The following is a 14641-nucleotide window of genomic DNA, read 5'->3' as shown; positions in this document are numbered from 1 at the left end:
CTGCTACAAGGAGGGATCGATTACGAGAAATCTTTCACGCACCCTTTTGTCTGATGCTTGTCTCAGCAAGAAGGGATGCTTTTCCTTAAACAAATACATAGTGGCTGTTGTGGAGTGCATATTGGAACATGGGCACTCGCTAATAAAGCTCTATGAGCTGGATACTTTTGGCCCATTATGAAGCAAGATGCACGACAATTGGTAAACCAATGCGAAAAATGTCAGAAGCACTCTTCTTTTATGTAATTTGTGTAATTTTTATGAATATGTGCAATTTGTGTAAATTTTATATTTGTGTCAATTTTATGAAAATGTGTAATTCATGTTATTTTATGTAATTTGTGTTAATTTAAAAAATATATGTGTAATTTCTAAAAGAAATTCTGAAAATTTTTTAAATTTATTTTTTGGAAATTTTTTATTTCTTTCTAAAAATATTCTTGTAATGCTTTCAGTAATTTCTGAAAAGATATATTTATGTATTTTCTGAAATTTGTTTTAACATTTCTATTCTTATGAATATTAGAAAAAACTCAGGATTTAATTTTATGTAATTTGTTTAATTTTATGAATATGTGCAATTTTATGTAATTTGTATTGATTTATGAATATGTATAATTTGTGTTAATTTATAAGAATGTTTTTAATATATTAGCAAAATTATAATTTTATACATAATAAAATACATTTAATAGTTATTATTTTTTCAAGTCCCGACCACCTAGCCCAGCTCTTCGTTAGCCCAGCATGGGACGCCTCTAGTTGATCAGATGGAGCTGATGGGGAGCATGATCTAAATTAGGGTGCATGGTTTATCTTTTTTATTTTGTTTTAAATTTAAAAATTTGTTGTATATTATGAATACAATTTTTAAATACTATCAATTTTATTGTTACTATTTTCTTGCCAGATAAATTATATAGTATTTTAAATTTAGAAAATTCATCAGAAACTTTAAAACTAAAAAAATTCAACAAAATATTGTAAAAATTAATACTAGAATAATTTAAATATAAATAAATATATAAACATGTACTACATTTGTAACGGCTTCCGTAATAGTTTTAGGAATAAACTTCATTATCACAAAACCTAGACCAATTCCTAAAGCTGTTCCAATAATTTCAAATAATCATTCCATAAATCGTACCAAAATGAGATACAAACACTAATATGTCTTTGTTTAAAAAAACGTTACTAAAACTGGAACAAAAACCGTTCCAGAAGTCATTCCAAAACTTGATCTAATAAATTCAAAACGATCATCCCAAAAAGAGTTCCAAAATCAATTTTTGCATTCGGCCAATTATTGTAACGGTTATGTTGACAATTACAATATCCGATACAATTAGGAACTGCTTCGTCTAGAGCCGTTACAATCTTTTTATAACTCCTAAAATAGCCGCAAATGGCTTCCGTTCCAAATTAATAAAAATTGTTATAAAATTAAAAATGATCGTTACAAAAACCGTTCCAATAAAATATTTTCTTTTTCTTTTTGTAGTGTATATTATCTGATTCGAAAACAAAAAACAGGACCTAGAAAGTTAGGGAAGATGAGAATTTCTCATTCCTATGAAATGTGAAGTTGATTGAGGGACAAATAGTTGAGGATCAAACAAGACGCACAGCAATGTATTGTTGGCCAACTTTTGAAATCAATAAGTTTATTAACTCAAGTAATAAATGTGTGGTTCAAATTTAAACTCTAATCACTAAAATTCCCTCTAATAATGCCCCTTAAACTTAGTCATACAATGACTATGCTTAACACTGACCATCCTTCTTTCATGTCAAGATGGCAGAGGCAGACTAAGAACTATTTACCCTTCCACAAGAATATTAGTTCAAGTGGTTGAGCTCCAAACCCCCATTTCAAATCTACCCTCTTTTACTTCCAAACTCAATAAAACTGATTATTTTATATACGTTTCAAATATCAACACAAGATCAATAGCCTCGACTCTCAAAATTTCCAGAAAATTAACCATCAGGGAAGATGGCTCATCGTCGTTCATGCCTGTGTGCGTCGGTTGCAATACTTCTGTTAATATCTTCAGTTTTCAGGGCGAGAGCACAGATCACCACACCGTGCACCGCTTCGGTCATAAGCAGCTTCACTCCCTGCTTCAACTATCTCACAGGGAGCAGTGGGACGGGTTCTTCGCCAACTGAGGACTGCTGCAATTCGTTGAGATCTCTCATGACAGATAACGTGGACTGCGCATGCCTTATAATAACCGGAAATGTTCCTGTCTCGATACCGTTTATCAATGCAAACCTGGCGATTTCACTCCCCCGTGTATGCAAGAATTCGGTACCGTTGCAGTGCAAAGGTACGTTTCTGAGGATGGAAGTGTTCAATTTTTTTGCCACATTACCTTCACTGATCATGGTCTATCTTGTACTCTGCAGCCTCTGGTGTCCCCTTGCCGGCTCCAGGTACGTTCGAGCATTCATAGAAATACAGCATTGTCTGAAAATTTATGTGTTAGGAATTACGAGAAGAGGTCAAGCGTGTGTAAGAATGAGAAAGTAAGCAAATGCAAGAACTCAGATTTCAGATCATTTGGATGTTGAATTTTTCCTAAATTGATTGCATAAAATTTGTTACTATGATAAGAAAGTTTACAATTAGGCCTTGTTTACCTGGAGACATAAGATTATAGGGCCTAGAATTAAATTTGGATTTTGGTCACCGATAGGTGGAAATTTATTATAAATAAGGTGTTTACTTTTTACTTGATTATTTGTTAGAATATTAGTTAATATACTCATAACGTGTTTACTAACATCCTTATTATAAGGGATTGGATTGACTTTTGATAAATTTGTCATTCAGTCATTTGGGAGATAAGTTGTTAGAGCATTTAATGCAATGGGTCATTCTGGACGAAATTTTGGAGAAAATATGAGGCAATATGGATAATTGACACGCAAAAATAGGAGATAAATGTGAAAATATATAAAAAAGCTAGCTTTTAATCAAATACAAAGATAAGAATGGATTCAAATTTAGACAAAATAGAGCCCAATACCGGGTCTAGACATTAGTATCAGGCTACCAAAAGAATTTGTGAACGGGGCATTAGGTTGGATTAGCGCGAATATCCAACCCAATACCTGCTGGTAAACGAATTCTTACAAGACAACTGCTGTCCGACTGTTTGATTAGGTTGTCCGTAAAGTATGATAAAATCATGAAATGTCTCTAACGGTAAACGTACGGTCATACTCTAGTTCTCCAAATTCCAGCATGCACTCTAAAACCAAGAACCAGGTGTAGTTGCACAATCATCTATTGATATCTATACATGTGTTTGATGAATGTCACAGTGTTCTAATATGTAAGAACATTTGGCTGAAAGATTTATAAATGGCAGGTCCTGTTCTATTCGGTCCAACTCCAGCTCCTGCTGCTCCAGCTTCTCGTGGTCATCCTGCTGCTCCAGCTCCTCGTGGTCATCCTGCTGCTCCAGCTCCAGCTCCTGATGCTCATAGTCCCAGAGGTACTAATCATCAAAGGGACTACTTAATTATATATGATGTACTAAAACTCGGAGTTTTCACTTCGTATGCACATACAATTTGTTCATTCTATTCTTCTTTTCTTGCAGCTTCTAAAGCAGCAACGGCAGCGGTAGCTGCCCCACCAGCGGTGGAAAGCTTTGATGTCGCGCCGGCGCCGCCTCCTAAATTTTCGTTAGGTCCAAGTGTAAATCCGGGTGTCAGACCGGTGGTCAACCCCAACGCGGCCTCCAGCCCGTCCACCATGTCATTACCGTCTCTTGTTCTAATACTTATAGGAACTATGGTTTCCAATTCGCTTTACAAAATATTCACTATATGTTGAGATTTTGTATCACACTTTGATGTTACACTAGAAATATGTAATGATACCCGTCACTTTCGGAATTGAAAAATATAATTCAATTGAATTGTATTTTACAAATACATACATATTATATATACGGTGGCGTGACATATCATTATGTAACGTAAAAGTGAGATAGAATATTTTTCACTTGTCACGTGAGGGTTTGTTTCTGCGTGTTGACTAATGTGGTAAATTTAATTAGTAAAACTCATGAATACTTGCCAAATGTCTCTTGAGAATTTTTTCATAGTTAGATATAATACCACAAGCAACAAATTTTGAGAGACAAAAAAAGTTTCCTGTAAAATTTGAGTCTTGCGGAAAATTCTAGCCCACGCGTACTTGGTTTGATCAAATCTAAACCAATCATATTACAAGTGCAATGCACTTATCGTGTTATCGTTGTATAGTTCAGGGAAAGTAACCAATTACAAAATTCATCTAGTTCCACCAAACTTAATTCGAGTAAGAATTTTCAGAGTCTTAGATACAAAATTAATACTTTAAGTGCGTTTTCGACGAGTAACAATGTGAATTGCTTGAAAGCCAACTTATTTATTATCAATTAGGTATAATTTTATCCACAATCGACACATATAATGTACAACAATGGTGGTAAAATTAGTAATTTCAAAAGTTGACAACAAAAATCATTAACACCATGTATATCTATGTCCAAGGGCAAGTAGTGCCAAAAGAATTGAAACAGCCCTCAAGAGGGACAGCAACTCTGAAAAGTTTGCACCAGTTCCATAGTGAAAATCAGTTCAGATAAGTACCAAGTAGGGGAAGCAAGAAATAAGTCGTTTTAGGCTACATTTGAAATTATGGATATTAGATTCTTGGCGACAAAACCTTTTAATTTGTACGAGTAATTTTAAATTCTTTAATTCCAAATTTAAATAATATTAATAAATGCGATCACAATTTTTCCTTTATATGTATACAATTAAATTTATCAATTTAAATGCATGCCCAATTTTTTTTTTATATGTATACGATCGGATAATATCAAATAATGAGAATTAATTCATATCGATAATGTATTTTATTTTAGTATTTGCATTCTTGATATATACAAATAAAATTTCACCTAATTCCCAGTTCAAAAGGGCACCATATTGGTAATTAATTAGTAGATTTATAGTATATTATTTATTTACTTAGTCGAAACGTTGGATCAAAACATAAAATTACCATGTAATTGTCGTTGCAGCAAGATTGAGACCAGAGCCTTGATGATCAAAATTTCAAATTTAATATCTAATTTTTTTTTTTGAAAAATTTCAATTTTGAAGCCATTCTTGATTAAATGAGATCCAGAAAAGGACAGAAGCAGCCTTGGAACTTACCCTCTATAATCCACTGAATGAAATGCCTCTCCACTGCTACAACACAAAACTCTTCACCTCAGACTGTCTCCAAACCTCGTCATCTATCCGTACTATCACGTGGCTCCCCACCTCCTTCTGCGTGCGACGTGTCGATTTCATGTCAATCTTCTCACTTGTGTAAGAAAATTATACAATTTTAATCTCATAATAAGCATAAGACGGTGACTATTATAGATCTGTGCGAATTTAGTTCCACAATTTTGTCTAAAGATTACACATTCTATACGTGCATGTTATGTTTACTTTTCTAATTACCTCAATAAATTTTAATTATTTTTATATTTAATGTGCATAATTTTTTAAATTACATGACAATTATCAGTATATATTGGTACCGAACTAACATTACTATATCCTATATTTACGGGACTGAACCTGCAATTTTCCCTTTACCTAAAATTTCTCAGTCTTTTAGAATTTTTTTTTCATTTTCAAGCTGATAAGTATGTAGTTCAATATTTAAATTATAATTGTTATTGATATTTAATAAAAAAAATCCCAAAATTAGAATATTTGTTGTTGGCAAGTTAAATGACTTAACATAATATAAATACACCATAGTTATCAAAATTTTATTATTAATAACCAAATTGCTGATTCAACAATCGTTAGCTAATATTATTATTTTGGGTTAAATATAATTTACCTTATAAATATGAAACGAGTAAAAAAATTCTTATAAAAAAGTTAATAAATTATTCTCCTATCAAGAACTTAGATAGAAGAACAATTTGTTTATTTTTAAAAATATCGAGACTAATATAATATTTTTTTTCACACTTATTTATTATATTACTGGAATAAATTGTATTTTTTTCTTATTTATTTTCCAACGGGAATGCTTCTTACTTCTTAGTATAGAAAACTACTCTAAATCGAGTAAAACTACGTACATACAAACTTTTGTCTGTCTTGGTTTTGTCGTGTAATTGAGTTAGCTAGAATGAGAGGAGCATCTCCTTGGAACAAAGTGTACATAAAATGATAGCTGTATGTACAGAGACATAGTCTGGCTGATTCTACTTTGTCCTGATGAGTACGCGGCGATGGTTCCATGTGTTGCATAGACACGTAAGGAGGACACCTGTGTTCATGCATGCCTTCTCATGCAAAACTCTCATCTCTATCTCTTACTCCACCACTATAAATTAATAATCCGCTCCCACCCTTTAATTCATCTTCATTCATCAAAGAGAATCTAAGCAAAATCGAAGAGAACAATGAGTTGCGGGGGGAGGTTGTGTTTGGTGCTGTTTGCATTGCTACTTGCTTCTGCAGTTGTTGCTTCTGAGTCCAAGGATCCGGAGCTGAAGCAGTGCAAGCATCAGTGCAAAGCTCAGCAACAAATTAGCAAGGAGCAGAAAGAAGCCTGCATCCAAGCGTGCAAAGAGTACATCAGACAGAAACATCAAGGGGAGCACGGCCGCGGAGGCGGTGACATCCTCGAGGAGGAGGTCTGGAACCGGAAAAGCCCGATAGAAAGGCTCCGCGAGTGCAGCAGGGGATGTGAACAACAACACGGCGAACAGCGAGAAGAATGCCTTAGGCGCTGCCAGGAGGAGTACCAGAGGGAGAAAGGGAGGCAGGACGATGACAATCCGACGGACCCGGAGAAGCAGTATCAGCAGTGCAGGCTTCAGTGTCGCCGCCAGGGTGAGGGAGGCGGATTCTCCCGCGAACACTGCGAGCGCAGATGCGAGGAGAAGTACAGAGAGCAGCAGGGGCGAGAGGGGGGGAGAGGTGAAATGTATGAAGGGAGAGAAAGAGAGGAGGAGCAAGAAGAACAGGGACGAGGGCGGATTCCGTACGTGTTTGAGGACCAGCATTTCATTACTGGTTTCCGGACGCAGCACGGCCGGATGCGGGTCCTTCAGAAATTCACGGACAGGTCCGAGCTCCTCAGGGGCATTGAGAATTACCGTGTCGCGATTCTTGAAGCGGAGCCTCAAACGTTTATTGTACCCAACCATTGGGATGCGGAATCTGTAGTCTTTGTTGCAAAAGGTAATTAATTGCCTTAATTTTACGAGGGTAATTGACATTTGATGTATATTAATGGACTGAATTGTGCAGGAAGAGGAACAATAAGCTTAGTTCGGCAAGACAGGAGGGAGAGCTTAAATATCAAACAAGGTGATATATTGAAGATCAATGCGGGGACGACAGCATACTTGATCAACAGGGACAACAACGAGAGACTTGTCCTGGCCAAGCTTCTCCAGCCTGTCTCCACTCCTGGAGAATTTGAGGTAATTAATCAAAGCTGAATTTGGATGATTACTGAGACAAATGGTTGATATCATCACATTTCGGTTTGGTGATATTGAATATGATTCTTGTGACATGACAGTTATTTTTCGGGGCCGGAGGTGAAAATCCAGAGTCGTTCTTCAAGTCTTTCAGTGATGAAATACTCGAGGCTGCTTTCAATGTAATTATTTTGATTAAAACACTCCACATTCATAGACGCGTGTGTGTGTATATATATGTGGTTAATTTGGTTGTTCTATTTTATGGATATAGACGAGGAGGGATCGATTGCAAAGGATCTTTGGGCAACAGAGGCAAGGGGTGATAGTGAAGGCGTCGGAAGAGCAGGTCCGGGCCATGAGCCGGCACGAAGAGGGCGGGATCTGGCCTTTCGGCGGCGAATCCAAGGGCACGATTAATATCTATCAGCAACGCCCCACCCACTCCAACCAGTATGGACAGCTCTACGAGGTTGACGCCAGCCAATATAGGCAGCTACGAGACCTTGATCTCACTGTTTCTCTCGCCAACATCACGCAGGTAAAAAGGAAAAATCTTGAGATTCAAACTCTAAACGGGTTCGGTTTTGTATGAGTTGAATATTTTGAAGGTTGATAACTTAAGGGTTGGTTTTTGTTTGACATAGGGTGCGATGACAGCTCCCCATTACAACTCGAAGGCCACAAAGATCGCCCTAGTGGTTGATGGCGAGGGCTACTTCGAAATGGCTTGCCCTCACATGTCTCGGTCACGGGGCAGTTACCAGGGCGAGACTAGAGGTAGACCAAGCTACCAGAGAGTTGCCTCCCGCCTAACACGTGGCACGGTGGTCATCATTCCGGCTGGTCATCCTTTTGTGGCTGTTGCTTCGAGCAATCAGAACCTGCAGGTTCTCTGCTTCGAAGTCAATGCTAACAACAATGAAAAATTCCCTCTTGCAGGTAAGATCGGCCCGTCTTGGTGATACATCATGTATTGATCATGATGTTCTGTAATTGAAATTTATTTCACAGGAAGAAGGAATGTGATGAACCAACTGTCATGTATTGATCACGATGGTCTGTAATTGAAATTTATTTTACAGGAAGAAGGAATGTGATGAACCAACTAGAGAGAGAGGCGAAGGAGCTGGCGTTTGGAATGCCCGCGAGGGAAGTGGAAGAGGTGTTCAGGAGCCAGCAAGAAGAGTTCTTCTTCAAGGGGCCGCGCCAGCAGCAACAGGGCCGTGCTGATGCGTAAGGCCATGTTGGAAGCGGTGGGGGATGTCGCGGAATTTTGTGTTTGTAGCTCCTATGTGAATGTTGTGCAAGACTCTGATATAACTATGACTCTTCTGTATTAGCATCTGCATGATCTGCTATAATGTAAGCTTTTTGAAACCCTGCGGAGATGTAAATATGTAAGACGAAGCCCTCTTAACATAAATAAATAAGACTCAGCTGGTTCCAGGGGAAATCCCTCCTTTTCCGGTGCTTTTTCTCAACAAAATGTTTGATTTGCAATGAAATTTTTGTTTGGATCATGTTTAACTAAATTAAATATATTATATATTACAGAGCACGTGTATTATACGTGTTATATAATTAGTTATTTAATTTTTTTTTTTAAACTGTACATCAATTACACGGTAATAATATTGCATTTCTTACATGATGGATTCAGATTCGATCGAGTTGGTATTAGAATTTCCCTAATACATCACGGGCACCCTGAATTCGCTTGGTGGCGACTCTCTTGTTTCATGAGGGATTATGCGCATTTGATATCATGCGATTGGCGATCTCAGTTTGAAATTTTTTTTCAAACTAATACAAGTCTGGTCAAATAAATTATTATATCATTAGTTTAAGTCTGGTAATTCAAATTAGAATTTCTCATCTAAGTTCACAAAATCTACCGCGGATTAAGTGAATTTCTTGCCACGGTTTTGCCCTTTTCTCCCAGTAATCGCAATTAGGAAATGGTGTTTGATGGGCGACGTTCGTTCCGCCTTAAAACCCGCTTTCCAAGCTTAAATTGTGATACCACTTAATATTAGTATAGAGACCGATAATCTCAACTGCCAATGTAATTAATTAATGAAATCAGTTAGCGTAAATTAATAATTAGATTAGTTTAATCCACAATTGTTGACTCAAGTTTAGGGTTTAACGGAATGCATCCCCTCATTTCCGGTCATCAGCAATCGCTGTTTGGAAGCACGATATTCTATAATCCAAAACCCCAAAACCTCAAGACGAAAATTTTGCAGCGTAGTTTAGATATAAAAATACGTTTTTGCTTTAACCTGAAAACCGTCCAGATACGGGCCCACGGTGCCATATATATATACATATATAGGCCACCTGGCTAGCTCCTTTCCTTCCTCCTCTGTTTCTCTTTGATCCTCGTATTCATTCCTCCGTTTCATTTCCACACATAAGCGAGAGACAGCTTAAAAGCCCTAGCTCATTTCCGTGTAATTGATTGAAAATGCCGGTGAAGCGCAGCAGAGCGGTGGGTCCGTCGAGCCACCTCTTCAAGCAAGTTGCGACCAGCGTGGACGCTGGCGTCAATCCGACTGCAGTTATTAAGGCTGACGCCTCCGGAGGGTCGTCCCAATCGAAGATTTTGAACATCGCTTATCCGCTAAGTGTTGGAGATTCTGATCGGGTAAAATTTGGGGTTTTCTTGGAGCGGTGTCACTATTGCAAGAAGCGGATCGCTCGGAAATCTGAGGTATTCATGTACAGGTATAGTTGTTTATGATACTGTTAAATCGTGTCTCTGTTTGTGATTGATTTTTTCTTTTCTTTTTTTTTTTTTTTCTGTTTTTTGGGGTTCGTTTGGTGTTCAGTTTTTCATGTGCTGGTTTCCTCCTTTCTATAGAGCTCTTCATGAATCTATCACCGGCTGGGTGGTGATGTTCTCCATTTACATTTCCTAAGCTTCCTTCGAATTCAATCTCTTTTTCTTTCTGAGTTTGTTTGTCCTGTTGTATTGTTATTACTTAACTTTTAATCTGTTCTAGAAGTATTTCTTCAGTGCGCTTAATTCTAGTTTTTCTTTAAATTTAACTTTCTTTAGTTAATCACCGGATTATGATGGAATTGAGTGTTAAGCTTATTCTTTATTGATTATTAAGCTTTTCTTATTAGGTTTATCTTTTGTCTTCTTACTTTATTGATCGCTATAGAAGTATGTTTTGCTATCTTCAATATCGTAAAAGATTCAGGATTTTCTACGTTTAATTTTATTTATAGGAATCTATGAAAAGTTTCTGTTGTTCATTTCCTGATTGAATTACGATTAATCAACGCTTCAGTGACTAATTTCTGATGATCAAAGGTATTCATGATTTTATTGCTTCAATAGTTGTTTTGTCAAGTATATAATTTAGTCAACTGAAACACCTACTTTATTGACTTTGTTCTGCATCAAAAAGATGACTTGCAATACAAATACTCCTGAGGTAGTGATTACTGTTACTTTTACATGTTTTTCCCTCCTTTGCGTAAAATCTACTCAAACTACTCAATCGCTGAGACCAAAACCTTAATTTTAAGTTTTATATAGAAGTATCATTGATATTTTATTTTATCTCTTGGGAACATATAGGAGCAACTAATAGTACAGGATAAGTAATTTATACTTTTCTGCAACCTATGATTAATAATACATCTTTTGTTAATCTGCTTAAGTTTCCATGACGTATTGTTATGCTCTAAGAGTGCTGTCCCTTGGATGTACAACATTATCATGCAGCGACCTCTGTGCATTCTGCTCTGCTGAATGCCGTGACCTTCAGATTGCACTGGACCTTTCTACGCAGGAACAGCCAGCGAATCGCAAAGAGAAGGTAGTAGTTGATGGCTAGGGTGTTTCCAATTGAAGGGTCAGTTTTGTTCATAAAATGGAGAAGAATGCTGCATATATAGTTACAGAGTAGCAATTTATATGCTTACTGTAGATATGCTAGCTGTTAATTTTTGGGTATCAGCTTGCATTTTCTGCTTGGAATTAGGAAGAGTATGGATCTGATTTTCTAGTACTATCCACCTGTACAGTTTCTCTTATACATTAGCTATGTTTCTGAAGAATTAAATAGGTATAGGTCTTCTGCTTCAGCTGCTAATTTGGTTTTATATATTGCTTTTACATCATATTAAAAAACAGATCATTCTTTAGCACTAAAGTGATGCTAGTGGATGAAATACCTACATGGACTTTACCTTTAGCATGTCTTGTTGGGCCGGGGAGTTTGTCAGTTTGACCCAATCTATGTGCTAAAATTTTATCCCACTTTGGATCTGGGCATTAGAGTGATCACTTATGTTCCAATTCCTGTTATAATCTCATCCCTTTAAAAATTTTTGAGCTTGTTGCCGAGGTCAATTAGGTCTCCTAGTAGAACGAGAACGGCTACCCGAAGAAGATACCAAAAATTCTCTACAGGCTGTGTTGTCATCTTTAGAGGATAGTAAAGAGTATTAAAGCATGCCCTATGATAAAGGGTTATGCAATTATCCATGTTGGTATGCTGCCGTCGGTAAATGTATCACATCAGTAGTAGCTGGTATTTTGCTTAGGGTCATATCACAAGATTCTTTTTAGGATAAATTACAACTGACTTTCCTGAGATTTGACATAAATACGAATACCTCTTGATTTTAACGACCGTCTAACAATTAGCCCAATCTGTTAGGTTTCATTCATTTTTTGTATGGTGAACTGATCAAAATATCTTTGTGGATTAAAAATTAAATTTTTTTAATTTTTTTAATTTTTTTTATGAACTAAGTGAATAAATTTTTTTATAATTTAAAAAAAAAATTAATACATCCCGTCCGATTTTTTATAAAAAAAATAAAAAGATACAATAAGGGCAAATTTGATAATATTATACCTCCATCTAAAGATTACATAATTTCATCAATCATTAGGTGGGTATTTATATTTTTCAAACAACGGAAGATATTCGTAATTATGTCAAAATTTAGGGGAGGTTGTTGTAATTTACCGTTCATTTTATGGGTGTGATGGACTCTGAATTTCTAGGCTTCATCCTTCTCGCTTGACTGTGGATAAACCAAGGAATCACAGTAATCTGCAGCCCACCAAGGTCCTGATTGCTTTAGAAAGATTGGGAAGAGATTAATTAAAGGCCCAATGGGCCTTCCAGAAATGTGTCATTAGTCTGGAAATTGGAGTATATAGAGGTTAGTTTTTATAAAAACGAGACCTAGGGTACCCATAAAAGAGTTTTCTTTAAAAAACTATGTAAATCCCAATTTCTTAACAAAAGTTTTTCCCCGAAAATTGTTTGCTAAGTTTGACTTTGTTCGGGTACTAGAGTACATTTTGCAGCGCCAGTCAGTCGTACACTCGTATATCATTCATCGTCGTGTGTCCAGATTCATATACTCTTTTCTCTGAGTCACTCAGACATTGGCACTGCCCCCATCTGCCTGACAGACTTCTTTAACAAAGCAGGCCATAAGGTGACATCATCTAATATCTACTACTCTTTTACATTATATAGTCTCTATGCATGTCTCCATATATCGTTTGCGGAAGAAAATAGGCATATATAGTTAAAGAGCATTGGGCTGTTGTTACGTAAATAAAGAAGGGCCTCCATTAGTGTGATTGTTGCTTGCTTACTTTATAATGCTGGTGCTGATACAAAAATTAAGTGTCTTGAGTATAGTTAACGACTATTATTATAGCTAATAAAGAAATGTTCTGTGGTACGTGTATGTGTGTAAGATTTGGAGAAGATATAGTGTGATGATAAAGGCTGAAAAAGGAAGTTTGCTGTTTGATCCCTCACTCTCATCAATATGTATATATATATATATATATATATATAATGTAAAGACAAGGGTACGGTGAAAATAATGGTATCTGCTATGTTATTTTCAAGGCAGTCAGAGTCGTGTTAGTCTAGTCTCTATCTCAACCCCCACATATTATGATATTGTCTATTTTTAACATAAAAGCTAATGTACTCTAAAATAGTCGAACGGAAAGCTCCCTTCTTTTACCCTTTTTATCTACTAAAATCTTGAATCCATCCTTCATGTCTTCATGTGTTGTTTGTTCCTTCTAGTATAATTAGTTATTATTAGCCAATATTCGAAATAGCTGACAACAGTAGATTCATAATTTGATTATGAAATTTAATCCTTAGCTGTCCGTGGTGCTGGAATGCAATTCCTATGTTCATACTTATTGTTGCCTTCTCTCTCCTCTTTAACAAAAACAAAAACAATCAGATTTTAAATTTTTTTAATTTGAATCAGGTTTGATCGAATCAAATGAATCATAAAATAAGAATGATGCACTTACTATTTGATTGGTAACTTTTTTTAAATTGTAAATTAACCATATGCGACATATAATTTGTTCAAATACGATCAAAACCGACATGAGTTATGAATTTTTTGTATATTTTTGTCCACCATTTATTTGGACGTGAGGTCAGACATTCTTGCCACTTCAAATTATTTCCTTCCCAATTTCATCCACACAAGCAGTTGATTTTGACGGGAAGTGATCAATAACAAGAGACTTCCATCTGTAAGCTTAGATTGTTTAGCCAACTTTTTTGGCATTTGAACCAAAGGGCTAATATAAGAACCACAAAAATTGCATTCATCAATTGGATTGTCGGCATTCATGGATGGACGATGGACAAAATCCTAAAATTTGCTGGAAAGTTGTGTAAGAACATATATTATCAAGGTCATTGAGCAAGTGTCTGGAGATTTTCAGGTCTCTAGACCTTTTCCAAAGGAAAAATAAAAATAAAAGACAAAGGAAAGGCAATAATTGTATCAAAGTGAATAAGATGGTTAAGAGGGTGTAGGACCCTTTTTCCTCACAAACTTATAGGTTATGAAAATGACTTCCAATATTCCATCCCCCGAACTTAAATATTAAGGATCGGGTCACATTCTTTCGCCATCTATAAGACATCCTTCCCTTTCCAACCCACGTGATTTATCACACAACACAATTTATGTTTCGGATGGATGATCGAAAACTTTCAACGATCAAGTACTGTGATTATTTGACATTTCATCGTAATTCATCTCAATCAAAGCAAAATAAAAAGAAACTTTTAATATACTTTTAG

The 14641-nt window shown here is 36.1% G+C and overlaps 3 protein-coding genes across 4 annotated transcripts; all 3 read left to right on the top strand.

Moving 5' to 3' along the window:
• Positions 1–1931: 1931 nt before the first annotated feature.
• LOC105165363 (uncharacterized) lies at positions 1932–3938 on the top strand. The gene is made up of 4 exons (XM_011084344.3): positions 1932–2336; positions 2416–2442; positions 3384–3509; positions 3618–3938. The coding sequence occupies exons 1-4, from the start codon at positions 2000–2002 to the stop codon at positions 3851–3853; spliced, it is 726 nt and encodes a 241-aa protein (XP_011082646.2). The 5' UTR covers positions 1932–1999; the 3' UTR covers positions 3854–3938.
• Positions 3939–6439: 2501 nt separating this feature from the next.
• LOC105165305 (vicilin-like antimicrobial peptides 2-2) lies at positions 6440–8972 on the top strand. Of its 2 annotated transcripts, none has more exons than XM_088880908.1 (6): positions 6440–7275; positions 7345–7520; positions 7622–7702; positions 7795–8061; positions 8168–8462; positions 8535–8616. In XM_088880908.1, exons 1-6 carry the CDS (start codon positions 6492–6494, stop codon positions 8585–8587), a joined length of 1656 nt encoding a protein of 551 aa, XP_088737034.1. In that variant the 5' UTR covers positions 6440–6491; the 3' UTR covers positions 8588–8616.
• Positions 8973–9709: 737 nt separating this feature from the next.
• On the top strand, positions 9710–11627 carry LOC105165306 (FCS-Like Zinc finger 16). The gene is made up of 2 exons (XM_011084274.3): positions 9710–10253; positions 11266–11627. Exons 1-2 carry the CDS (start codon positions 9994–9996, stop codon positions 11375–11377), a joined length of 372 nt encoding a protein of 123 aa, XP_011082576.1. The 5' UTR covers positions 9710–9993; the 3' UTR covers positions 11378–11627.
• The last annotated feature ends 3014 nt before the right edge of the window (positions 11628–14641 follow it).

This window comes from Sesamum indicum, linkage group LG6 (genome assembly GCF_026168435.1).
Source record: "Sesamum indicum cultivar Baizhima isolate 11 linkage group LG6, ASM2616843v1, whole genome shotgun sequence".
Taxonomy (NCBI): Eukaryota; Viridiplantae; Streptophyta; class Magnoliopsida; order Lamiales; family Pedaliaceae; genus Sesamum; species Sesamum indicum.
Note: the sequence above shows the minus strand (reverse complement) of the source record. Positions and strands in the feature narration are given on the sequence as shown.

What these genes read in the sequence shown, in the direction of transcription:
- LOC105165305 (XM_088880908.1), top strand. Translation starts at nt 6,492, where the DNA reads ATGAGTTGCGGGGGGAGGTTGTGTTTGGTGCTGTTTGCATTGCTACTT. An exon ending in CCACTCCTGGAGAATTTGAG is followed by an intron (nt 7,521 to 7,621) that starts GTAATTAATCAA and finishes GTGACATGACAG; the next exon opens with TTATTTTTCGGGGCCGGAGG. An exon ending in TACTCGAGGCTGCTTTCAAT is followed by an intron (nt 7,703 to 7,794) that starts GTAATTATTTTG and finishes TTATGGATATAG; the next exon opens with ACGAGGAGGGATCGATTGCA.
- LOC105165363 (XM_011084344.3), top strand. Translation starts at nt 2,000, where the DNA reads ATGGCTCATCGTCGTTCATGCCTGTGTGCGTCGGTTGCAATACTTCTG. An exon ending in GGTACCGTTGCAGTGCAAAG is followed by an intron (nt 2,337 to 2,415) that starts GTACGTTTCTGA and finishes TGTACTCTGCAG; the next exon opens with CCTCTGGTGTCCCCTTGCCG. An exon ending in TGATGCTCATAGTCCCAGAG is followed by an intron (nt 3,510 to 3,617) that starts GTACTAATCATC and finishes CTTTTCTTGCAG; the next exon opens with CTTCTAAAGCAGCAACGGCA.
- LOC105165306 (XM_011084274.3), top strand. Translation starts at nt 9,994, where the DNA reads ATGCCGGTGAAGCGCAGCAGAGCGGTGGGTCCGTCGAGCCACCTCTTC. An exon ending in TCTGAGGTATTCATGTACAG is followed by an intron (nt 10,254 to 11,265) that starts GTATAGTTGTTT and finishes ATTATCATGCAG; the next exon opens with CGACCTCTGTGCATTCTGCT.